Source organism: Cricetulus griseus (assembly GCF_003668045.3).
Source record: "Cricetulus griseus strain 17A/GY chromosome 1 unlocalized genomic scaffold, alternate assembly CriGri-PICRH-1.0 chr1_1, whole genome shotgun sequence".
In the NCBI taxonomy this organism is placed as follows: domain Eukaryota; kingdom Metazoa; phylum Chordata; class Mammalia; order Rodentia; family Cricetidae; genus Cricetulus; species Cricetulus griseus.
Window position 1 is genome coordinate 116,700,965 of NW_023276807.1, and position 25,575 is coordinate 116,726,539.

Sequence of the window (25,575 nt, forward strand, 5' to 3'; positions counted from 1 at the left end):
ATATTAAAACATATTATGGTGTATGTTGAAGTCTGTAGTTTCATTAAGATAATATAAATGTTGATTTGTCAGAGAAAAAAATAAACACTTAAAAATGAAGCCAGAATGGAATATGAGTTCTATATAACTGCAAAGCCCAAACCTTTTATCTGTGGATAAAAACATGGTTTCCTGGTGTGTGTGTGTGTGTGTGTGTGTGTGTGTGTTCATAACATAGAAATGAACCCCACTTTAAACTCAAAGGAAATACACTCATGGAAACCCCATTAGTTAAACTGAACAAATCTTAACAGGAGAGTGTTGTGAGAAGAGAGTGGAAGAAGGAGAGCACTATGACAAGAGTTAGCCCCATCGATGGCCATAACTGTAGACATTCCAATATCCCTATAATTTCTCAACACATATATATGCGAGTATGACCCATATCCATGAAATGCCTGAAATGTACACACTATTAATCCCTATCTAGAATCTGTTTCCTATACTTTTTAAAGACAAAATACAGCTGGCAAAGTAGGTACAATAAGAGATGTGCAATAATGAACAACAAAACTTTTAAAAAGTTGCCACAATAAGTGCTGTACTATACTCTGCTCATCTTTCTTATGATATGTGAGATGATGCATTGCCTACCAGCAACAGGCATGGTGATGCTGAGTGTGGCTACTACTGTAAGGTTTCCTGAACACATATACTTCAGGGCTGTAAAAGTAGATGTGATTACTAAGGCTTATTTTGTTCCTACTGGGAAGGGAGCAGATATTCAGTATGCATAAGAGAATGATAAATGCTCAGGACTGGACACAGTAGGCAGTACAGGATCTGATGCTACTCTGAAAGATGTACAACTTAAGACATCCTGTTTTATTGTTTGTATCTGGAATCTCAGAGAAGAATTTGCACCTTGGATAGCTGGAACCTGAATTAAATGAGGGATTCAATAGTCTATAAACCATTGTATGTGCAGTATATGTAATTCCCTAGTAGTCATGAAGTCCTCGTTCCTTAATGCCAGTGTTGGAATCTGCAATGATCAACACCAGAGCACAGTTTCAAAAGAGAACCTTGAGCTCTAGTCAGATTCCCTAGATCCACTTCCCACATGGGGCATTTGCAAGTACCTGTCGGTGGATATGGGCTTGAGCTTTATCACCCATTGAGTCTATACCTGTACAGTCAGTGTAATGTTTTCATTAATGTTTCTGAGCTGTAGAATGCTAGAATAGGTTATCTGAACCCATATTCTTAAAATGTATACTGGGACCAAGGAGATGCTCTAAGAGTATAGTGTGTAGTACTCCATTCCTTCATCATCAATAGAATTCACATCTTTTCTGCCTCTACACAATACAAGTGAAGAAGCTAAAGAAACACACATAGAATTGACCCCAGAATTTTTGGGATCCTACTCCCCATACTGAGTTTCCAGACTCAAACTTAATACCTGGGGAGATGCTTACTCTTACTGCAACTTGATATGCAATGTTTTGTTGATATCCATGGGAGGCCTGTCCTTTCTTAAACAAAAATGGAGGAGTGGATTTGGGGATGGAAACAGTGGGTAAGGGGAGTTACTGGGAGGAGAAACTGCAGCCAGATGATATATATTATATATATATATATATATATATATATATATATATATATCAGAAATTTTGTAATTGATCCAATATCCCAACCTGTCAATTCAATCCAATTTTTTCATAAAAATTAATTTTAACTCAGGGTATCCAATATAATTTCATTTTTCTTCAATTATATTGTGTTCTAGTATTTCTAGTCCGTGACAAAATAAAGCTATTACTATGTTTAAAATATATTTAATATCCTTTGTAAACTTGACAGACATGGTAGCACATGACTGTAATCGCAGAACTCAGGAGTCAGAAGCAGGACGATTGCAGCAAGTTTATAAATCTCCCTTATAAATTAGCATATTAGACTTTCATTATCAAAATGGACAATGGAATTAAGAACAGAAATGAAAGACACTTCATGCAATATAGGTGGAGAATAGGAAAGGAAAGAAATAAAAACCCTGCTACAGTGAGCTTCTTTGTGTTTGCATTTAGGTTGCCCCCTATCATTAAGGAGTTAACCAGCATTCCCCTGACAGTAAGAAAGCCATACTTCACAATGTAGCCTGTGCTGTTTTCTAGACATCTCTTAATTATGTTTTCATGTTAAGATGGTGCCATTTTATCCAGATAAAATCTCATTGTTTTCTGTGATCTTTTGGCTCAGTCAAAACTTTGAAATTTCATCTCCTTGTTGAAATAGGTGTGACTGCACCCCAGGATACATTGGTGAGCACTGTGACATTGACTTTGACGACTGCCAAGATAACAAGTGCAAAAATGGTGCTCACTGTACTGACGCAGTGAATGGTTATACGTGCACCTGTCCTGAAGGCTACAGGTGAGGACAAGAGTACACATCTGTGTTTAGGGAGATATCGCTAGGACTCTAGCACATCCAATCTAACGTAGTTTTTCTTTGTATTTCTCAGTGGCTTGTTCTGTGAGTTTTCTCCACCCATGGTGCTCCCTCGCACCAGCCCCTGTGATAATTTTGATTGTCAGAATGGAGCTCAGTGCATCATCAGGATCAATGAACCAGTATGCCAGTGTTTGCCTGGCTACCTGGGAGAGAAGTGTGAAAAACTCGTCAGTGTGAATTTTGTAAACAAAGAGTCCTATCTTCAGATTCCTTCAGCCAAGGTTTGGCCTCAGACGAACATTACACTTCAGGTGAGAGGTACCCTCAAAGGAGACGAGCTGATTGGGGGTCACATTTAGCTGCCTTGTAAGAGTGAGGAAAATCTTGCCCGGGTCAAAAACTTAAGAATTTTTCCTTCAAGAACCAGTATATTAATTCACTAAAGCGTTGGGAGTTTGGGAGGGTGGGGAGTCACCAAATTTGCCTCTTTGCTTTACACTTTAAGTGAAGGTATTTTGTCCATTAATTTTGAGGGCTCTGCCCTTATTCTGCACATGGGAAAGGTGTTTCTTAGGAAACTTACAGCTGAGAAGCACACAGCTAAGACCAAACACCTTGACTTGGCCATCACCTGTAGCTCTTCATCCAGAGCCTTGAGAAAAAGGCATGGAATTAACGAACATTTTTATGTCTCACTACTAAGAAATTACCATTAAGCAAGGTTTGAATTGCACTAGATTAGAGATAATAAATGTGGAGTATTTGAACAAATTAGGGATAAATTCTTGCTTAATTAGTAAGCAAAATTATTTAGTTTATTTTAAATTTAAATGACCCTGGGCCCTCTTCCAATAGCTTCCCCCTCCTTTTATATTTTTTTTAACGTGACACTGATAATAGGGGCAGGGCTTCTGAAATTATGAGCCAAGGACCTCATGAGAGAGGCAGGATTTCTTTAAACATCTCTCTTCACACCATCCACTTTATATTTCTTGCCACATTGAATAATTATGTGAAGTATTCAGGTATTGGGGCTTTTCAGTTCTAACTTACATTTAAATCCTTTTAAAGCCCCAAAAGAAAAAAATCAATATAAAAGCAGATATATCCTATTTCTTGCTGCCCATGGTATGAGTGTAAATAATTTTGTATGGGTTTTGAGAATCCATTTTGCTTAATATAGTCACATTTATTGTATGTCAATAATAAAGCTTCTAGCTAAACCAAACTACAGATACATGAACATTTCCAGCAAAGACAATTCGGACATGACGTCTACGAGGTTTCCTTAAATACCTGTTACTTTTCTTAATGTTGTTTTTTACTTATTTACAACACAATTCCAAGACAAGTTGCCTTTAAGCAATAATTTAACAAGCATTATTTTCTCATAGCCACAAAACAAACCTTAGTGTAAAGCCCTGTTTCACCTAGCAGCCTGTTTCTTTGGACGAATTTGGTTGACTGTGCATCCTAACATCAGGGCTACCTCCTACTAGATTGCCACAGATGAAGACAGCGGCATCCTCCTGTATAAGGGTGACAAAGACCACATTGCTGTGGAACTCTATCGAGGGCGAGTTCGAGCCAGCTATGACACCGGCTCTCACCCGGCTTCGGCTATTTACAGGTGAAGATCTCTCAAATACTGGTAAAGGTGAAAAAAACTTACTCAAAGGAGAATTGTTTCTCTTCTACAATTCTATAATGGGAAGGGGCTGGGGATATTTTGGTGATAGCAGGTAGCTTTGTTCTCTATGAACTGCTATAGCAGGGTACTTGAGACTGAGTAACATAAAAATCAGAGATTTATTTTTTATAATTTGCTCAATCTCTCTCTCTCTCTCTCTCTCTCTCTCTCTCTCTCTCTCTCTCTCTCTCTCATGGATTTAATGACATACTCAAGCTATTGTAATAACTTTGTAATTCCGTTATTACTAATAATCCTCAACAATGCAGCAAACATTTTTACATGTAAAAATAATGGTAGAAATAACGTTTAGACCAGGGATCATAATAATGCATAGTTTTTCTAGGCAAGTAACTTAAATGAAGTAAGCAAGTCAATTTTAGAGATTGCTGTCTATGCTCTCACTCCACCATTCTTTAAAAGGTCTGGCTTTGTAAGTATATATTCCTCTATGACAAATAGCTTTGACATAGGCAATGTAATAGAAGTGGTTCTGATGGAAAACAAGTAAAATCAAATTTCTTTCTCCTCAGTTCTCCTTGGATGCTGTCGTGTAAAAATATTGTTCAAAGTCTATGATTTATTTTTTTCTCAGTATGAAATTTTCTCTCCTTTAATATTGATTCACATTGTCTTGTTGTTTTGAGAGCCAGTTTCTCTATTTAATCTTGTTTGTGCTGGAGCTGTCTCTTTCAATCAGATTGGACTGAAACTCGGAGATTCACCTGTCTCTGCCTCCTGTGTCATCATGTCCCAATTGATTTACATTTATAGCACCATACTTATGAACAAAATATGTCTGTAGGCCAAATACACTTGGTTACAAGTGGTTGGGTGTTGATTTTGACATAAAGTAAGTGATCTCAATCTTATTGGTGTTATCTGTGCAAATATAAATGTACTTCAAAGCCTCAGTAGCTTTGGCTCCTTCATAGACAATTCTGGGAAAGTAAATGCCAATTGTAGCCATGAGTGGAATATGGTCAGTCCTGCTGGTGGTGAGCTAACCCTGTTGGGACTATTTAGAGCATGGAAACAGACACATAATTATTGGTTTTCAAGTGGAATACAATGGTTATTTCACCTCCAAATGTTGATGGGTTACTGCCAACATTTTATGTATCATTAAACTTTAAATTATATAGTATTTCAGCCCATAAAAAGATTTCATAAGTTGTGGTTCATTTTATTTTATTATATTTTTTGCTTTTTCATGACAATGATGCAGTATAGAACTCTTCCAAACCATAATAAATATTCTTGTGTTGGCCTATTAAAGTTAGTGTTCACATAAAATATACCAAAATATTTCTGGATAAGTTGGAAGAACCCAAGTGATTTTACCCAAATGAAAACTTAATGAAATGGACGTTTTGTGTTTGATTGAGTCTATGTTCATAACCATTTTTGCCTCAATTAAAACAACATGTGTCCTGTGACAATTATAAAAAGAATGCTATGTTGCATACTCTCCACCCTCCATTTAAAACTAAAAGTTGGTGTTTCTCTTAGAAAATTATATAAGAGACATGTGTAATCACATCTTGGCAAACATGTTGTATTTAATTCTTGTTTCTCAAATTAAAACACCCAATTTAAGAAAGCTATTACAATTGCCTAAACATCAGATATTATATTATACTAACTTAAAATTTTTGAATGTCAAGAAAATTAATGATGGTTTACCAAAAGGTAGAAAAGCAGGAAGTAAAGAAAAATGGGGAAATCTTGGCAAGAAATTGAGAGATTATCAAAGTTAAAGATAATACAATTATTAAAAACCCTGGACAGTTACTGGGGTTCAAGCTAAAGATCAGGAAAGCAAAGCAGCCACCCAGTAGCTCTTACCTCTACCAAGGCCGAAATGGAGATCCTGTCTTCTCTGTGACTGGAAATTGAATCCCACATGAGACCCTTTGCTTCTTTCTTATATACCTCTATAGTGCTGGGATTAAAAGTATGAGCTCTGTTACTCTTTTAGACTGATTCACTCTCTTATAACCCTGGGTGGCCTTGAACTCACAGAGATCCATCTAACTCTGTCTTTTGAAAGCTGAGATTAAAGGTGTGTGCCACCACTGCCCACCTTCTAATGGCTGTGGCTAGCATTGCATTCTGATCCTTCAGGAAATCTTTTTAAGATCATAAATAATATATCACCATAGTACAACACTCAATTAAAAAAAAAAGTAGAAGCAGGGTGTGGTGGCCTATGCCTTTAATCCCAGAATTTGGGAAGTACAGGCAGGCAGAACTCTGTGAGCTTAAGGCTTGTCTGATCTACATAAGGAGTTCCAGAACAGCCAGGGCTACATAATAGAGAGACCTTGTCTCAAAAAATAAATAAAGATAAAAGTATGAATAGTGTCAAAAGAGATTAAAGGAATACAAATATTTGTATTCCAGTTATTTACAGCAAGTAAAGATGGGCATTAAAAAGGAGGGGTAGAAGCATGATTTTTGCATGAATGCCACTGCACATTACTTTGAGTTTTGAACCATTTGAATGTCATCAGCACTTGAACAAAGTCTTGAAATAATAAAAAAAAAGACTATGCCCTGGAAATTGTGAGTTAGACACATGTCATCACCATTTGGTCTTCAACCATGTATGCAGATAATAAATATAATGTTGTGAGATTATACAGGGAAGCAAAAATAAGCAAAAACCTGACAATTAGTATATATTGAAAAATAATAATAACTTCTAGCATCATAGATTTGGTATTCCCCAAAATTACATTTAAAAATAAATTTCTTCAGTACAAGGCCAAGTGTCCATCACATTCTTTATCTCCACATGCTGGCTTTGAGACATCCAGGGGGTTGTTTCTAATCCTCTCTTTCATTCTGTGTCCACTGTGCAGTTAAATACTGCTCTGATTTTCTGGCTTGTCTCCAACAGTGGAAAAATGGTGCAGACTTTGTGCTTTGTTTCCCCTTTTCTCAAAGTCGTGAGAGAAAGGCTTCACTTCTGCATAGCTTTAGTAAAAGCCCATCAATAGCACAGGGCAATCAGTTCTTGTGAGTTACTTAATACTCAGCTAACTGTTCAAACCATATTTCTTGTCAGCTCTCTATAACATTCTTAAAAGCACATGCTGTTGCTTTAAAGGACATAATTAAATATTCTTATCTTAGATAACTGTTCTTGTTTCCTTGCTATGAGTTATGTCATGCAAATTTCACTTTGGTGAGCAACATTTTCTGCAATATGTATTGCTTAGTGCTCTTGGGGAAATTGTATATGGAAATTAATTTTTTAAATCGAGTAGACTTTATTATTTGATTGATTCCTTCTCAACTTTGATTTAAATAGATGTTATTTTAGAATATTAGAGAAAAACAATCACATCCAGTGATTGTTCTTATAGGATTATTTTTTACTTTAAAAAATTCACTTTTGATAACAGTTATTGTTTCAAATAAATTAGCAGAAGGATAATGGTTTCACAGTGTCAGACATAGACTGATATGTTTGGCTTCAAAGTTATTTTTTCTAATCTAGATAAAGAGAACATTATTTTTAATAAAAAACATGTTTTCTTTGATTAAACAAAGGTCCTTTTTCTAAGAAAATGACAACTCTGTAAACTCCATCAGCTGCTATTTATAAATTAGGAGGCTAGAAATAGTTCAACGAATAGGAGCACTAGCTGCTTCTCCAGAAGGTTGCCAGCATACACATTAGGAAAATTAAGAACCACTGTACCTCCTGCTCCAGGACTTTAGTGCCTCTGGCCTCTGCAGACACCTACACTCACGGGCACATACGTACACACAGATACATACACATCATTTATAAAAATAAGAAAATATAGTTTTAAAATTTAGGACAGTAATTAATAGTTAACATACCTTCAGGGGGGTTGATGAAACACAAGATGTAGATTTTTTTTTCTTTTCAGTACTAATAAAGTAGCATGTTTTATCAACTCATTTCTTACATCATCGCTAAAGACTCTTGGCCTTTGTAAAAAATTTGTAGATTCCCAGCACCAGAAATTCAGGCAGCATGGGGAAAGGTAAGGCTGGGGCCCTCCATTCCTTTCAGATTCTGGGGTCTTCAGGGTTTGAAATTTTACATATCTTACAAACACCCTGGCAATGATGCTGTGTTCCATGGAGTAGACTTTAAGAACAACTTTTGTAAGTAAAGTAACTTAAGCTGTGTTTTGAGACTTTGTGACATTCATCTCTTCCCATGTCTAAAATATGTGGCATCAGGCTTGATACTGTCTTGATAAAGGCTAGGTCCATAATATTTTTATCATGACAGTCATCAAATGCTATAAATATAGGCTCTGTCTCCCCCCAAAGCTATTTGTTTTGCTAATGCCTCACAATCTATAGAGATCTGATCTGCAATAACAAATATGAAGTGGGCTGTGTAACAAATGATTGAACTCAGGATCCAGCCACATGTCTGCTGTTTGAATTTAGATAATGGCATACAGAGGGACTCAGTATTAATGCTGTGACTGAATGAATGGGTGGCTGAATGAATGAATGAATGAACGAACGAATGAATGAATGCATCAACATAAGGCTATTGTCTGCACTACTCAGAGACTAAAATGCATGATAATTCTAAAAAACAATGATAATTTGCCTCTCATCAAAGCAACTTTCTTTTAACTAAGATGAACATAATTAAAGTATTTTTACAAAGTCCTTCAAGAAAAGTATGTTTTCCTTTTTTAAAATTAAAATTAATGTCATATGCCAAATGAGAAAGGATCTTTACAAACACTGTGAAAATCAAGAAATCAGGATGATCTACTATGCTGGTGTACAGAGCTACACATATAGGAGACTATTGCAGTTCCGTGGCACTTTCTGCTGCCAGCTGCTAGGTTTCCTTGGCTTTAAACTCTCTTCATTATCCAGTTGCCCAAGATGGAGGAGAGGAAGCAGAGGAGATGAGGGAAGAAAGAAAAGGATGGACAAATAGAGGTGAGAGAAGACGCTAAAGAAGAGCCTCAGCATAGTTGGAGCAGCAAAGATAGTCTCCCTTAGAAGTAAACAGACAGAATCTTTACATCTCTTATTTTTTTGTTGTTTTTTGTTTGTTTGTTTGTTTTTAGATTCAGCCATTCTCACATGCTGTCTGGGAAGGTATCAACATAAACAGTGTAATGTTGGGCAAGTTTTGTATCTCTCTAAACATCTTCCATTTCATTTCAAGGGTTAGAACCATTATTGTTTGCACATGCAATTGTGAAACTGTGAAATGTAGGCTCTCAGTACCTGGTACTGTTGGTGGTTTGTGGATTGTCCTCACCTCTGGACAACAGTGGATAGAGATACTACTGAGAACCCTAGTGCCTCACAGACTATAGTCCCCTTTTGTCCATTTCATTATATTTTATTTAATTGAATCTGCTTCAAAATACTAATGAAAATATGTCCTTTAGAAAACTAGTCTAGAAATATTTCATCTGAAAAACTCCAATGTGTGGAGTAGACATAAATACCTTTAATACTTGACTTCCTACTCCCTTTAGTTTAAAAAGATAGGCAGAAATGCTTTTTTAAAAGAACATATTATTATTATTATCTCCTCTATGGATGAGTGGTATCCAGGATGAAGATATCAACTTGAGATGACAAGCCCTTCTTATCTGCTCCTAGATGTCTATTTCATTGCATGGATTGCAATGACCAGAATTGACCATTACTTAAATCTTTTAAGGCAAAACAACTTGAGCCCATGGCCACAAAAAAAAAATAAAATAAAATAAAGGAAGGAAGGAAAGAAGGAAAAAAAGAAGGAAGGGAGGAAATTTTAGAATTTCCATCCTCATTAAACTATTGAAATACCTTCCAACTGGTAGGTTTCATAAATATAAAAATGCCATTGTTAATATGTTCTGCAGAATAGAGAGACAAAAGAGAAAGATGAGTATTTTGGAGTCCCAGTTTCAGTTTCCTTTCAAGCTGCAAATTTTGAAATTGTTTTTATGTAGTAAACCACACAGCTGAAAATTGCATGGTTTTCTTAAAACCATTTTCAGTGTAGAAATTCAAATAAACAAAATCTCAGGTAATAGATGAGGGTAGTGAACCTAAATTACATATTAATGGTAATAAATAAAATTTATGTTGCCAGTAGAATGGGGCAAGTTTAAGTGGTTCAGTGAATACTTTTTGTGAGTCCTCATATATGAGTCCTCCACTCCTTAGGAAGTGGAGAAAGTAAGTTTATCAATACTATCATAACCCCAGAGGGTACTATGCAGAGCCTGAAGGGAGGTGACAGTTATGGACTGCAGAATCAATGGCAGTTCAGTCAGCCTTACAGTGGAAATTTTGGAGTTCCAATCATGCTTTCATACACAAGTACAACATTCTTAAACATCCCCAGCCAATTGCACTCATACTAGACAAGATAGCATGAAACACCAATAAGTTTAGAATATTTTTCATCCAGACGTAGTCTCTTTGAGTCCTGTGGTACCATAGTCTCTGAACAAACAAAGACACTGAAATGTTAATTTTATAAACTTTTTAAAGGGTAAAGATTAGCCCTCACTTCCTTCTAAAGCTGTATAAATAGAATTAACCTCAGTGGTTATTAATATCAGGCTTTTATCTATGTAGACACTTAAACTGTTCTGTGAGAGAAAATCTTACTATGAGTCTCACTCATAGTTTAAAAATAGGGTCCAGACCTAATTTGCAAAAATACTCAATATGCATTTGTATAACCTTCAGGTTCTCGTTTTGATATTACTCAGTTTGTTTGTTTCTTTTTCAATTCAGTGATTTTTATTAGATGTATCAACTTGTACAATCCTCATATAAGTGTGCTTAAAATGTAACCATTCTGAGTTATTTGGGAGGGCAGGGGATAGAAGATTAACCAGAATGCTTAAGAAAATATTGCAAGCTTGTTATGGATAAAATAATTTTCATTTAAAAAGTGTTGCATGATAATTAAAAGCATAGAAGCACATGGTTTCAGATCTGTTTAGCCATTTGTGTTATCTTTGGCAACTCTAAATATGTCAGAAGCCTATTGGTTATAACTATTACCTAGTACTATAACTACTAACAATTTCTGATACCTTTAATATGTTACACTGATGATTATATAGCTTGTTTATGGAGCATCTAAAATTTATCATATATTCATGTGAATGCTTGAAAATATACAGAAATAAATAATATATGACCCATAGTTTAAAGTAGCTTACAATTTAGCTTGCATTAAAGATGTAAAACTCAATATCAAATAAAACATGGAACAGAAAGGAAATGATTAGTAAGTAAGTAAATTGAGTTGCTGATGAAACACCCCACTACCTCTTGCTTCCCAGCTGGAACACTGCATTAAGGAGCATAAAACGTTAAAGGTCTCAAGCCACTCAATTTTACTGCACCAAATACCTCCATTAGCAATGACATGTCTGGATTGATTGTCTAAAATCAATATGTGACCAAGAGCTCATCCCTCAGTAGATGTGAGCCTTTTCTTTGCAATTTTAAAGAGAAAGGGATACCTCTGTATTAATATTTATAATCTAATTAAGGCCAATGTTTATAGAAGATCCATGGAAAACCACCTCAAATTGCATGTGATCTCAGGGGAAGCATCCATTGGCTATGACCTTCACTATGTGTAGATACTAACCTTGTTATGTTTCTTGGTTCTGTAGTACTTCAGTTTGTAGCTTTTGGTACCCTGAATAAGATATACCTCAAAGAAGTTATATTTTTGTTGATGGCTGGCATTTTCTTCTAAGTGGCATTATAAAATGAACTAAATCAAACTTTTCCTTAAGATTTGAAAATCATTTTATGATGTTGCTGCTTAATGTGATGGTGCAACTAATATCTGACATTTAACTTGGTATGCAATGCATGCTTGTAAAATTGTTTCTTCTTGATGCAAAATTAACTGTGAAGTGGGGAAATATTTATAATATTCACCAGGTGGAAATGAAGTGTGTTGTCATAAAATAACCTGTGAAAGATTTAATAAAATAACTTGTCAAGCATTTAATAAGGCAAAAGCAGACTGCAGGTCCAAATTTATATCAATTTAACCAAATGCTAACAGTAAACACTGAATATCTCTTTGGAGAAGGGTCATTTTCTTAACTGCTTTTTATTGTTTGAAATTAAAATATAATTGTCAACAGCTCCAGTTCTAGGGAATTCAATACCTTCTGTTGACCTCTGCATACACTGAAAATACATGCCATGCACAGATTTACATGTAGGAAAAACAGCCATACATACAAAATAAATCTTTAAAAGGGTTTAGAACAATATAATTTCATCATTTGTTTCCTTCCCTTTCCCAATTCAAACCCCTCCAGGGTAGTGGTTCCTTTCTCTCTTCCAAACTCATGTCTCTATTTCTTTAATAGCTGAGGTTTTTCACTCCTGAATATGTAAGTACAACATACACAGTTGTAAAAATGTTTCTTGTGTGTACGTGATTTCAAACTGACTACTTGGTATGGTCTTTCCTTGGTCAGATTCTTTCTCCTGCTCTCAGCATTCTTTAGGTTCGTACAGTTGTTTATATGAGGTTATGGCCTTGTAAGATTTCCTCCTTACATATTAGCATGTCTATTTATATAGTCTTTGTTCAGATCCTTTTGTAGGCACCATGTTGTTTAGATACCATGGTATAGCTTTCCTATCATTTCTAGGAGACACAATCACATGCTGCTCCTCTGGCTTCTAAGCTGTCTGCCCTCTCCTCTACAATGTTCCCAAGTCTTAGGTACAGGGTTGTAGATGGATCAGTTTGCTGGGTACCACAGCATGACTTGTTCTTTGCATTTTGATGAGTTGTAGTTCTCTGTAATGGCTTATCTGTTGCAAAGAGAAGTATATTTGATGAGGGATAAAAGTTACATTTATGTATGTATGTGTAAGAAGAAGTATGTAGAATGTAGTTAGGGATTATACTAGTATAGGAAAGTGGTAATTGTAGATTCTCCTCTTAGATCCAGGATGTCACTAGCCCGGGGTGGTTTGCTAGGTTTCCAGGCATTATTTCTCTCTTGTTGGGAGGGCCTTAACTACAATAAGAGGCTTTTGGTTACTACCAGGATACATTCACCACTATTTCACTCATGCTGGTTGTTGTTGTAATTCATAGGCATTAGATTCTGGGTCCTGTGTCCAAAATTCTTGCAGGAAGATGCTCGTATTTAAACAACCTTACACTGTGAAACTTTACTTGGGCAGTAAATTATCTCCTTTGCTGATTTTAATATTGCTGAGTTTTGAGATAATTAAAGGTGTAGAAGGAAAAATATTAATTGATATATCTAATTTGTTTTTACTATATTTACTCTGTGTGTGTGTGTGTGTGTGTGTGTGTGTGTGTGTGTGTGTGTGATGTGTGGTGTTTCAAGTGTGTCCTCATGTGTGTGTATCTGTGCTTATGGTAGCTAAAAGTTAAAACCAAGTATCCCTCTCCATGACTCTCTGACTCTCTCACTGAACTGTATGTTGCTCACTGATTTGGCTAAGCTTTTTAGCCAAAGTGCTCTAAAGATCCAAATGTGTCCACTCCTTTGGTACTGGGGTTACACTAGCATATTGTACCAACAAGCTGAATGTGAATTCATGTCTTCACACTTGCACAACAGGTGCTTTGCTCCTTGAGCCACCTCCACAGCCACAGACATGGGAATTTCTAACCATTACACCAAGGATTTAAAACAGCCTCACCTATCTGCAGGATATTCCAACCTGTCCTCAAATCAATATTTGCGGGGGGGGGGGGCTTTGGTCAACAGTGAGATACGATTAGAGTCTACTGGTGAAAACATGCAGAAATATTAGTGCATTTTTCTGTTATTTCTAAGCTTGACTTCTTTGAAAATTTATGCAGAAAATTGAGCGATTATTTTTGTAGCCAGTGTTATTCATTCACATTCACAAATTATGTCTCTATTATACCCTCACTTATGTCAATGTGTGAACCTTTTCTAAACCATTTTAGACAGTATTACAGGTCTTTAATGTTCAGTCTTTATTGTTTTGAACTAGCTTCTATTGTGGTATCTTTTGTCTGCATACTGAATTGTGGGAGTGTTCCTGAAATGGCAGTGAGCAATCATCTTGCTAATTTTTTAAAATTTTTTATTCATTTTACATACCACCCACAGTTTTCTCTCCCTCCCCTCCTCTCACCCTTTCCCCCACACCCCATCCACACCTCAGATGATGAGTAAGTCCTCCCATGGGGAGAAGACAAAGTCTTGCATATCAAGTTGAGGCAGGATCAAGGCCCTCCCTGATGCATCAATGCTGAGCAAGGGAACTGGACTCCAAAAAGCCAGTTTATGCATCAGGGATAAATCCTGGTCCCACTGTCAGGGACCACACAAACAGATCAAGCCACACAACTGTCACCCACATTCAGAGGGCCTAGTTAGGTCCCATGCAGGGCAGAGCAGATGTCTCTGTGGTTTTCCCCATCATGATTTTGACACCTCCTTGCTCATATAATCCTGACTCCCTCTCCTCAATATAGCTTCAGGAGATCAGCTGAAGAATCTGTACATCTGCTTCCATCAGTTACTGAATGAAGGTTCTATGATGACAATGAGGGTAGTTACAAATCTGATTAAAGAAGGCCAGTTCAGGCACCCTCTCCACTATTGCTAGGAGTCTTAACTAGGGTCATCCTTGTGGATTCTTGGGAATTTCCCTAGCATCAGGTTTTCTCTAACCCCATAATGGCTCCCACTATCATGATATCTCTTTTATCCCTCTCCATCCCTCCTCCAACTCAAGCATCCTTTTCCCTCATGCTCTCATTCCCCAACCCCTTCCCTCCCCCTCCCCTCCCCTGCCCCCAGTTTACCCAGATGATCTATTTCCCCTCCCTAGAGTGATCCAGGCACTTCCCTCTTAGGGTACTCCTTTTTACCTAGCTTCTCTGGGGCATGGATTGTCCTGCTAAGTTTTTTTTTTTCATTTTTTTAAATTTAAATTAGAAACAAGCTTCTTTTACACTTCAATCCCAGTTTCCCTCCCCTCCTCCCCTGCTCCCCACTGACCCCCTATCCCAACACCTTTCTGCTGCCCAGGGAGGGTGAGGCCTGCTCCAAATGATATGCCCCTGCTAAGTTTCTAAGCCAGTTTGAAATAAAAGCTAATTATGGCATAAACATAACTTAAAAACATACAATACCTATTAAACAATTGAATCAAATTTCATTTTATATCTGGATCTTCATTGTCTATTAGCATTCCTTCCTTAATATTTCTACTTTTATACATGTCACGAATTTATATTTTTCTCTCAAAGGTTTTTTAGAAGGAAAACGTGAGTGTGTGTGTGTGTGTGTGTGTGTGTGTGTGTGTGTGTGTGTGTGTGCAAAATAAAGAAAAAGAGGCCACAAATTTGAACAAGCAAATCAGGGCATATGAGAAAGGGAAGGTAGAAAAGGAAGGGGGAAATATTGTGATTATTTTACATATTTTAAAAAGAAAAAAAACACTGTCATATTGACTATGTTAAACATTTTATTTAACTTATCAATCCCATCTCTTAATTGAACAATGATTTCTTCACAGTAATACAGCTCCAGAAGCATCCCTCCAAAATGCACAAGAAATGAAAGTATATTTTTAATTTATCAAATGTGTAAAAGTGCAGAGATCCTGTCAACTTGCTTCTTGTATTCCTCTGCATCTTGACTCTGATAGGTGCTAACACACTGTGTCACACTGCAAAATCCAGCAGTCCTATAGAGCCTCTAGAGAAGGTGCAGGCCTCTTTTTAGTACCATTTGGAGCTGTAGACTGTCTCTTGGTAAATGGAACTTTTATGTCCTTTAAAAGAAAAACAAATAAGTTGTCATTTGTGAATTCCACAAATGGAGTGGAAGTGGCTGAGTAATGAGTGTACTCTTTCCCTTTCTCTCAGTGGGAGAACAAGTTTATTTTGTGTTCAAATCCTGAGAAATCAAAATTAATTTTATCTCCTTCAGAATATCCTTTAAAAGTCAATTTCCTTAATGTCTGCTCTGAATTTCTCTTCTAAAGCTGGGTTTATTGAAGCTTGTATTTTAACCTTGTTTCCAGTTAAGTTGTTTATTTTCTTCCATTGCAGTGTGGAAACAATCAATGATGGAAACTTCCACATTGTGGAGCTCCTGGCCCTGGATTCCAGTCTTTCCCTCTCCGTGGATGGAGGAAGTCCTAAAATCATCACCAACTTGTCAAAGCAATCTACTCTGAATTTTGACTCCCCACTTTATGTAGGAGGTGAACGTCCTTTCAAATGCAGTGGTCTTCCAACTCTGTGTTTCTCATTATAGATCAAATCTGAAGTTACTGGTACCTGGTGATCATTGACACTGATCAGTCACTGTAATTGGCCAACAAGCATAAATCAGAAAGAGGTGGAAGTGTCTCTTAAGGACCATTCAGTCACCTTGATTCTGGGTCTAACTCAGTTTGTCATCAGGCCAGAGAAGGACATTAGTTCTTCATCTGTGGCATGCTAGCTAGGTAATTTATATATAGTATCATTTAATTTCATATCTGTCTGCAAACAAGGCAGAAAATTGGTTAGAGATCAAGTTAGGGAATGATAAAAAAAGAAGACTGGAGAGACACCTAAGATAGAAAGTGCTCAAGAACCTGACTTAAATACCGAGAACCCATGTGAAATGTCAGGCATTGTTCTACACTTACAATCCCAGTGCTGAGGAAGTTGATAAGCAGATCCCTAGGGCTTAGGAGATCTGTTTGTTTACCTATCCTACTCTGTGAGGTCCAGGGCAAAGGGAGAACCTATTCCAAAAGAAATGCTACAGGGCTCCTGAGGAAAGGCACCAGAAATTTTTCTCTAGCCTCCAAACACACATGCATGTACCACATGTATTCATGCACCTGAACACACACACACACACACACACACACACACACACACACACACAGAGAGAGAGAGAGAGAGAGAGAGAGAGAGAGAGAGAGAGAGAGAGAGAGAGAGGGTGATTAAACAAGTTTGGTGCAAAGTAGGAAGGAGAAGTCTCCAATCTAGCTGTCTTAATGAGGCAGATAATATCAGCTTAATGCAATGTTGCCATGCTGATATTTCTGGAAGTTCATACAAATGATAGATCAGTTGTCAATGAAACTCAATGAAATAATCAGTGATTCACATTTTAAAAGTTTATCCAACTAGTAGAAAGTTTATTTGCTTAGACAGGCTCTCACAGAGAAGGAAAAAGAGAGAACCTTGGCAAGGTAAGCTAGTATTGGGAATGATACAGTGCAACTCCAAGTCTTCCTGTAAGCAGTAAGAATGAAGTTGAGAGAGAATGAGACAGAGCCAGAGAGACAAAGAGAGATAAAGGAGTCCAACTGAGAAAATCTATAGAGAACAGAACTCTTACCATTGCCTTACCTGGAAGAGAAATTTTAATATGGAGAAGAATTGCAAAATTGGAAAAAGAAAATAAGGCTGATGATATTGAATTGAAATACAATAAATTAAATTATCAAGTTAATAAAATTAACTTATTTAACAGATAACTAAAGCCTCTAAAGAGATCAACACAGCTATTTCTTTATCAGAACAAGTATCTTTATGAACTGCTTAACCCAAAGACAAACTTCAGGATGCTATTCAGTTATGTTAATCATCCCAAATCTTCTACAAAACTGTTTCTTATAATTTCCCCTAAATCCTGAATATTTCCATTTTTAATAATTTTAATAATTAAAAATCATGGAACATTGATGCTACTAGAAAAGGCTAAAAAAAGTTCAGGACCTTTGACTCAATTCTATCAATGCTTATGAGGAATCTACCGTATCCTGGGTACCAAGTTAATGGATGATCTATGTCACAAAGTTGAAAACTAAATGTCCCTTCTAGTCCCAGAAACATGAAGCATGCAGACACACTTCTGAGCCACTGAAGTGACATGACAGTTAAGGTCTTGCAGATTGACTGTATCCAGTAAGCTGGCTGGCATCACTGGTTCATAGGACTCACAGCTATGGGTATTATAAGACTCCTTTTCAAATTAGCCATTTGAAAACTTTTGTACAATGTGCTTTGATCATATTGATCCCTCCCTCTATGCCTTCTAAATCTATCACCCATTCTCTAGCCACTCAAGTCTGTCCAAAAACAAAAACAAAGGAAGTACAGTTTGTGCTGCCCATAATTCTTCAGTGTGTGCCGTCCACTAGAGCTTGCTCAATTTACCTGGGGTTTCACTTTAAATAAAACTTCCCTCTTCCAGCACTAACCTAGAATCCCTTCCAGCAAGGGATCCTAGGTTATGGTACCACCTCCCCTCTCCATTCTGAGATTGCCTCCAGCTTAAGTTTCTGTTTTCACCTATACTGCAGTGAACACAGTTGAGTGTTAACCATGAAATAAAAAGGATGAGTTATATATTTTAAGCATTTGCCATAACCAACATAGTGTTTTTTCTCTTTTAAATACTGTTTTTGTTATTTATATGGCACTGCTTTTAGTGGCTCAACCTTTTATTTTAAGAGAAAATTGAAATAAAACTAGAAGGTAACTACTTTCTCTATTTCATAGCCTCAAAGCAGCAGCCTCAAGAACTTTATAATACTTTCTCAAGTTTGCAAAACTAAATTATGGTAGGCAATTATTTCAATCCATGTCTTTCTCATACCAATGCCACCTGTGTTGCCACTTACCTTTTTAAAAACATCAAATTACTTATGAATTTGTTCTTGACTTGATTTCATGGTGCTTTTATTCAAATATATTTCAATGGCTGCTTTAAGACCCTTTTGGAATATGGTTTTCAGTTTTTTTTTAATACAAATGAAATTGTTTAAGACAGGACTTTTTTAAAACAGGGACAAAAATTAAACTCCCAATTGAAAAGTGCAAATCCTTCTGAGGCTAGAGGTCTTGGAAGAATCCAGAAGATTCTTCTGAATAGTGAAGCTTCAGGGTAACCATCTTGGTATCAGCCTTACTGCCAGAGAACACACTGAGCCCATCTACTTCCTCCCCAGATTGTGGTCTCAGTGGTAGTTCAGAATTTAAAATACAAGGAACCCACAAGACCACAGCCTGACTGTCACATGGCAGAGGCAAGAGGAGCTGAGTCAACATAGAGAAATCAAGGTTAAGTCTACTTAAAACCAGAGCTGTCCCAGAGGATAGTAACATATATCTCCTAGATACTGGGCCATAGCAGAATCATTCTCTGAGAAAATGCAAACTAGTAGCACAGCTATGCATGCTCCTGCATTATTTACTATTTGTGATATTGTCTTTATGGAGCACAAACCATAAAATGTTAATGTTTTTCCATCTAACAATTGAACTAGAACACTTATTACTTAACTGTCAAAGGGGAGTAAGACACAGATAATGGTGTCTAGGCTATACAGACACCTATATAGCCCAGATATCACCAAATAGTTTCACCTTTGAACAAAAGATTTCAAAATACAGATCTGCTTCTGTTTATTAGCTAAAAACAAGCACTCTGCCTAAGCAAATGAAAGGAATGACCCAGAATAATTCTTGGTTAGAGGGATTATTCAGGGTAGAACGTGTGCTTAGTATTCAGGAGGTGTTTGGGTCAAAGCCCAGATCCAAAAATAATCAAGAAAAGGTAGGGATTTTACATTCTATTAAAAGTTGAGTCTGTACCTGGTATTAGCTATGCTGCTGTATAGATTTTCACCATCAAAACCATACCCTCTGTAGTTGGAAGCTTTGGGGACTAAATGAAACAAGTTCATTCATTACTTCTCACTGCTGAGAACCTTTGCCAATCTCAACTTAGATTGGATATGTGCATGAATAAACATTACATCTCCATCAAAATGAGAATTTAAAATAGCTTTAGAAGAAGTTCATTTTTAACTGTTTTAAGAAATGACCCAAAATGAGGGTCATTAAAGTTCATATGTTTGTGATGGATGAACACAATTTAGAAAAACTTTCCCCACAGGAAAGAATTTCCTATAACTTGTACTCCCCTGAAAATGGTGAACTGTGTGCCTCAGTCTTGGTATAGTATCACATTCTCCATGGCCAGACATATGCTGAGGAAATGTCTTTATTCATAGATCTTTAAATTAAAGGCATAGACCCCAGGGCCTGTTCTAGTATGACCATGAGCCCCTGTGTCAGAATAATATGTTTCATGTTGGCATTTAGAATTCTGAACTTGTTCTCTTCCACATAATATCAGCATCTCAGAATAGGGAGGCCAGAAAGATACACTTTGAACATCGAAACAGACAGGAAATGGAGTGAGATGACTGTGAACACTCAATGGTGTTTCTTCTTTGTATGGAGCCTAAGATCTAAGCCCATGATACTTTAACACCCACATGCATGATATGTCTTCCTTGTTGAATTAAACCTTTATGCCTATACCCTGAGTTGTATTTCCCAGTGGGGGATTACTTAGCCTTTGGGCATACATGAAAGGAATTGTGTTAAGCTAATTGATGTGGGAAGAGGCGTCCTAATAAGAGTTTCACCATTCCCTGGGTGGGGAGCCAGGACTCTAACATTTATAAAGTGAGCTGAGTACTAGCTTCCCTCCCTCTCTGCTTCCTGATTCTGCATGTTGTGTGACCAGCTGCTTCAAACGGCTGTGGCCTTGACTTCGCTGCCAAGATGAACTGTACCCTTGAATTGAAAGTTGAAATAAGCCTTTCACCCTTGTGTTGCTTTGGTCAGGGGGTATTTTACAACAGTATCAGAAAAAGAAACTCAGACACATAGTGATTCTAAATCATGTCAATTTGATATTGAAGATTAACCATGAAATATTCAACCAATATTAGACACTTGACCTCTAGACTAGTGTCTGATTTTAGTGCCTCTGTCAATACTCAAATAGGGTTCTTTGCCTAGGAAAGGAAATGATGGCAGAGAAAAAGAACCCTAAAATGTAATGGTCCCCTGGAGAATGAAGCCCACCCTGTAACCAGTGAAATCTGTCCAGCCTATAATCCCAAGCAGTAGCTCAGAGTCCTAACACAATTGAAGCATGAACAGTGGGGGCCAAGTCATTAGCTCACAGGCTTCCAACTGCCTCCCATCTCCTCATCCAGTGTCCTAGAAGTGTCCTCTGTATGGTACTGTGAAGGAACTATTTCAGGGTCTGGAAAGGTCCATGGAAAGTTTCTCCAACTTTGCCAAAATAAGTTACCATGACTGTCACTTCTGGAATGTATATACCCCAGGGTTACAAACACTGTTTGTGATGGAACTTATTCTGCGTTTTTTAAATTTTCTGAGATAAAAGCTTCATTCTAAGTAGAAATAAAAAAAAACATGGTATGAATGAGGTGCTATCCTGATAAGAAGTAGAAATGAGCTTCTCAGGCACAGGCATCCTTGAGGTGCTGGGTTAGTTGATAAGTCAGAATTTGACAGGTTTGAGGTGGGTTACTGTGATCCCCAGCTCTCACTCTCAGAGTCTTGGTAGACCGAATCTGGGCTCCAGGGTTAAGAAGTTTAGGCAATCAGCAAAATGCTGACATGAGTGGCATGGAACCTGTGGCTCAAGCTCTCTAAACTCTATCCTTTGATTTTATAATTAGAAAAAGAGTTAATCAGAGAATTATAAACTGTGGCTTCCCAGTGTGCATGGTGTCTGGTATAGCCCCATAGGGAATGGAAAAAACAATATCTGCTTCTAATTTTTTTGAGTAGACCTGCTTGAGGATCTGTGTGTGTGTGTGTGTGTGTGTGTGTGTGTGTGTGTGTGTGTGTGTGTGTGTTTGTTCATACATATTACAAGTTTGGCTTGAAACATATTTACAAATTAAAAGCTTACCACCAATAAACCAGGTTTACTTTAGTTAAAAGTTAGAATAACCTACTGCGTATTACCAAAACAAGAAACCAGATGTGGAGCTTTTCTCTACCTCCTCATCTGAGGACACATATTCCAATTTAATAAAAGTGGACTAATGGACCTCAGGATTTCTCTGTAGCAATTGGCTGAGGAACCTATGAAGACTCTTAACTGACATGCTGTTTCTTTCTAGGCATGCCTGGGAAAAATAATGTGGCATCACTGCGCCAGGCCCCTGGACAGAACGGCACCAGCTTCCATGGCTGTATCCGGAACCTTTACATCAACAGTGAGCTGCAGGACTTCCGGAAAGTGCCCATGCAAACTGGAATTCTGCCTGGCTGTGAACCGTGCCACAAGAAAGTATGTGCCCATGGCACATGCCAGCCTAGCAGCCAATCAGGTTTCACCTGTGAATGTGAGGAAGGGTGGAAGGGGCCCCTCTGTGACCAGCGAACCAATGACCCCTGCCTGGGAAACAAGTAAGTTCCAGTGCCTCGGGACTCAGCACATATGCTAAATTCTCAAAGTAAATCTAAGAAGGCAGGAGTTTGGCAGGGCAAAGGTAGGGACCTAGAGAAATCAGCACATTAGAATTCTGTTCTCTGTATTCAGACATTTTTGCCTAACCACTGTACCTTCTGAACTCCTGTATCAGCCTTATTTTCATTCCTATGCTTCTCCTTCACAACAGGTGTGTACACGGCACCTGCTTGCCCATCAATGCCTTCTCCTACAGCTGTAAGTGCCTTGAGGGCCATGGGGGTGTCCTTTGTGATGAAGAAGAAGACCTGTTTAACCCCTGCCAGATGATCAAGTGCAAGCATGGAAAGTGTAGGCTCTCTGGCCTCGGGCAGCCCTATTGTGAATGCAGCAGTGGATACACTGGGGATAGCTGTGATAAAGGTAAGCTAGGCACCTCCTCATCTTCACAGAGCAGGAGGGAAGTCTCATACCTGGTGAAAGAGATAGAGTGTGGTGATGAAACACTTGGGTGTGAGCAGCTAGTTGCTACTGTTGTTGATTGCTTCTAAACTCCTACCATATGGTTCCTCTAAGGCCATGGAACATCTTCTCCCAAATTGACTTGCTGTGGAAAGTATCTTTTTTCCCTTCTTCAGAGCACAGCTGCCCAGATCACCTTCAGCCTGGGCCTGATCTCCTCCCCCACACTTATTACTAATCCAGTTTCAGACATAGAGACTATGGAGATGGTAACTCTGCTCTAGTTTGAGTACAAAATCACCCTTAGCCTTAGAATCCACTGATTTATCACAATAAATTAGGCAGGTGAGAGGGATGGAAGCCGGCTGAGTTTTCAACCCACCTCTCCCTGCTTTGTTTCCAAGATCAGAACTTGCCTGGCCTCCAGCTGGCATAGACTTTGGTGCTTCGGACAATAAGAGGAACGTGCCTGAGGAAGCTTTCACAGATGTCTCTTTTTTGAACTACTTCATACTAGCATAATTTATGAAGTTAGTGGAATGTTACTTGTATTAAGTAACATACTGGATAATATTAAATTCTGGGCCTAATAAATTAAATTGCATTCTCTATGAAACTGCTCCCTGTGGTAAACAAAACCAGCTGTTAGTCCTGTAGAAACAGAAGATGTGTATTTTTTTCTCCTTTTTTGCAATAAAGGAAAAGATTTAGGAATCCAATTTTCTTGTCAGACAAACATTTTATATTTATTGTCTACATATATAGCATTCACTTTGCTGGAAATAGAGGCCTAAAAAATGCATTTTTCAAGGAAGACTGGATCATGCCAGGAGTCCATAATATGAACTTCAAGCATCACACTAAAAACAGCAGTTACAAAGTGAAACGAAGGACAGTGACCACCATATGGAGATCTTGACTTTCTTTCAGTCAGTCTACAAACCTTACAATGTCTGTCTTTTAAAATGTTCTTATTTCCTTGTTCTTTTCTAGAAATTTCTTGTCGAGGGGAAAGGATAAGAGATTATTACCAAAAGCAGCAGGGTTACGCTGCCTGCCAAACAACGAAGAAAGTATCTCGCTTGGAATGTAACGGCGGGTGTGCTGGTGGTCAGTGCTGTGGACCTCTGCGGAGCAAAAGGCGGAAATACTCCTTCGAATGCACAGACGGATCCTCATTTGTGGAAGAGGTTGAGAAGGTGGTGAAGTGCGGCTGCACGAGATGTGCCTCCTAATTGCATTTCTAGCAGCTTCCATCTTTGGCGAAGGATATACACTTCCTGATCATGTTGGACTAATTCATGCTTCATAATGGAAATATTTGAAATATATTGTAAAATACAGAACAGACTTATTTTTATTATGATAATAAAGACTTCGCTGCATTTGGAAAAAAATAATAAAAGACACACTTGTACTAAAGCTTCCCCTACACTGGAAAAGTGTGAAGAAAAGCCACACTTGGAGGCATTAGTGCAGTGGTGGGGACCATTGCAACACGGAGCCATCTTTGGAACATGCTAATACTAGCAGAAGCACATATATAAGAGCCTAACATGGGACTGCACACTCACATGCAATTGCCCAGAGCATAAAACCCATGACCCCCTTCACATCAGTGCAGTTCACAAGAACACATCAAGCACAAGTGTCTGAATGAGACTGTGAGGCAGGGGAATGGAAATCCAGAGCCTGTAGATAGATCCAAGGGATGAGAAATATTTTCTGCAAGATAGAAAGTGTCCTGACATCTGGGTTCCATTTAGGAGAAAAATGGGTGTGGAGTGCTGGGATGTATTTTATTGTCTTTGGCAACGATAGTATACCAGCAGAAACAGCACACAAAGGTGTTTATCTACCACTTTCCAGTATTAAAGTTTTGTAATATAAATGATAAAGGAGATGATAAAGAACCAATAGATTATTGATAAATAAAAAATTAGTAATAATATGAATTTTTGTTTTTATGAGTTCTAAATAGCCCTATACAGTATTCATTTTCAACGAGGAATATTTATTGTATTAAAGTACATTGTACTTAACGATTTAGGTCATCACTTTGGACTGTGTCTTGATGCTTTAATATATATTAATTTATAATTATCCTGATATTTTTGTACATTTTCAAACTTAAAATCAGGATTTTTTTGGCAATAGTACTAACATAGGATGTTATTTTGTTATCTTGGGATAGGTATATGTTGTTCTCTTGGTTGACCTTGACATCTGCCCGCTGATGTCACTGACCTGTGGCCTCTTATAGGACACTTGCAGAGGTTTTACAAGGCTATGAATAGTGACAGCAAGTGCACCCATCTGCCATATGTCCTCACAGGAGGAAAAATTATCCGTAGCAATGGACAATAGAGAGTAGATGTTTTAAAAATTAATTAATAAATATTTCCCTGTCATGCTTTGGGGAAGGGGGGAGAAGAAAGACTGTTATGTCAAAAATTGTAATTTTTTCTCCAAACAATAAAACTGCTCCCATGTTAACAAGTTTGCTTCTATTACAATGTAGACTTGATAATGATTTATAGTGGACTGTGTTCTTCCTTCATGAAAATCCCAGGGAGCCCTGTGAAGATGCAGATGTTTCTTTAAAAGAAAAACCCTTTTTAACAATGACAATTAGATGTACATATATAATTTGGGATGGTTTGTCTTTCTCCAGACTAATATCGG

General features: G+C 37.6%; 1 protein-coding gene across 1 annotated transcript in view; it reads left to right on the forward strand.

The window, feature by feature from the left end:
- Window positions 1-24,798, forward strand: part of LOC100752994 (slit homolog 2 protein) — a 318,933-nt gene extending 294,135 nt beyond the window's left edge. The window contains exons 29-35 of the mRNA XM_035453335.1: window positions 2,281-2,418; window positions 2,510-2,750; window positions 3,939-4,069; window positions 16,224-16,378; window positions 22,139-22,427; window positions 22,640-22,851; window positions 23,884-24,798. Of these exons, the coding sequence (XP_035309226.1) occupies window positions 2,281-2,418; window positions 2,510-2,750; window positions 3,939-4,069; window positions 16,224-16,378; window positions 22,139-22,427; window positions 22,640-22,851; window positions 23,884-24,125 (1,408 nt within the window). The 3' untranslated portion in view covers window positions 24,126-24,798. The remainder of the gene's footprint in view (window positions 1-2,280; window positions 2,419-2,509; window positions 2,751-3,938; window positions 4,070-16,223; window positions 16,379-22,138; window positions 22,428-22,639; window positions 22,852-23,883) is intronic.
- The last annotated feature ends 777 nt before the right edge of the window (window positions 24,799-25,575 follow it).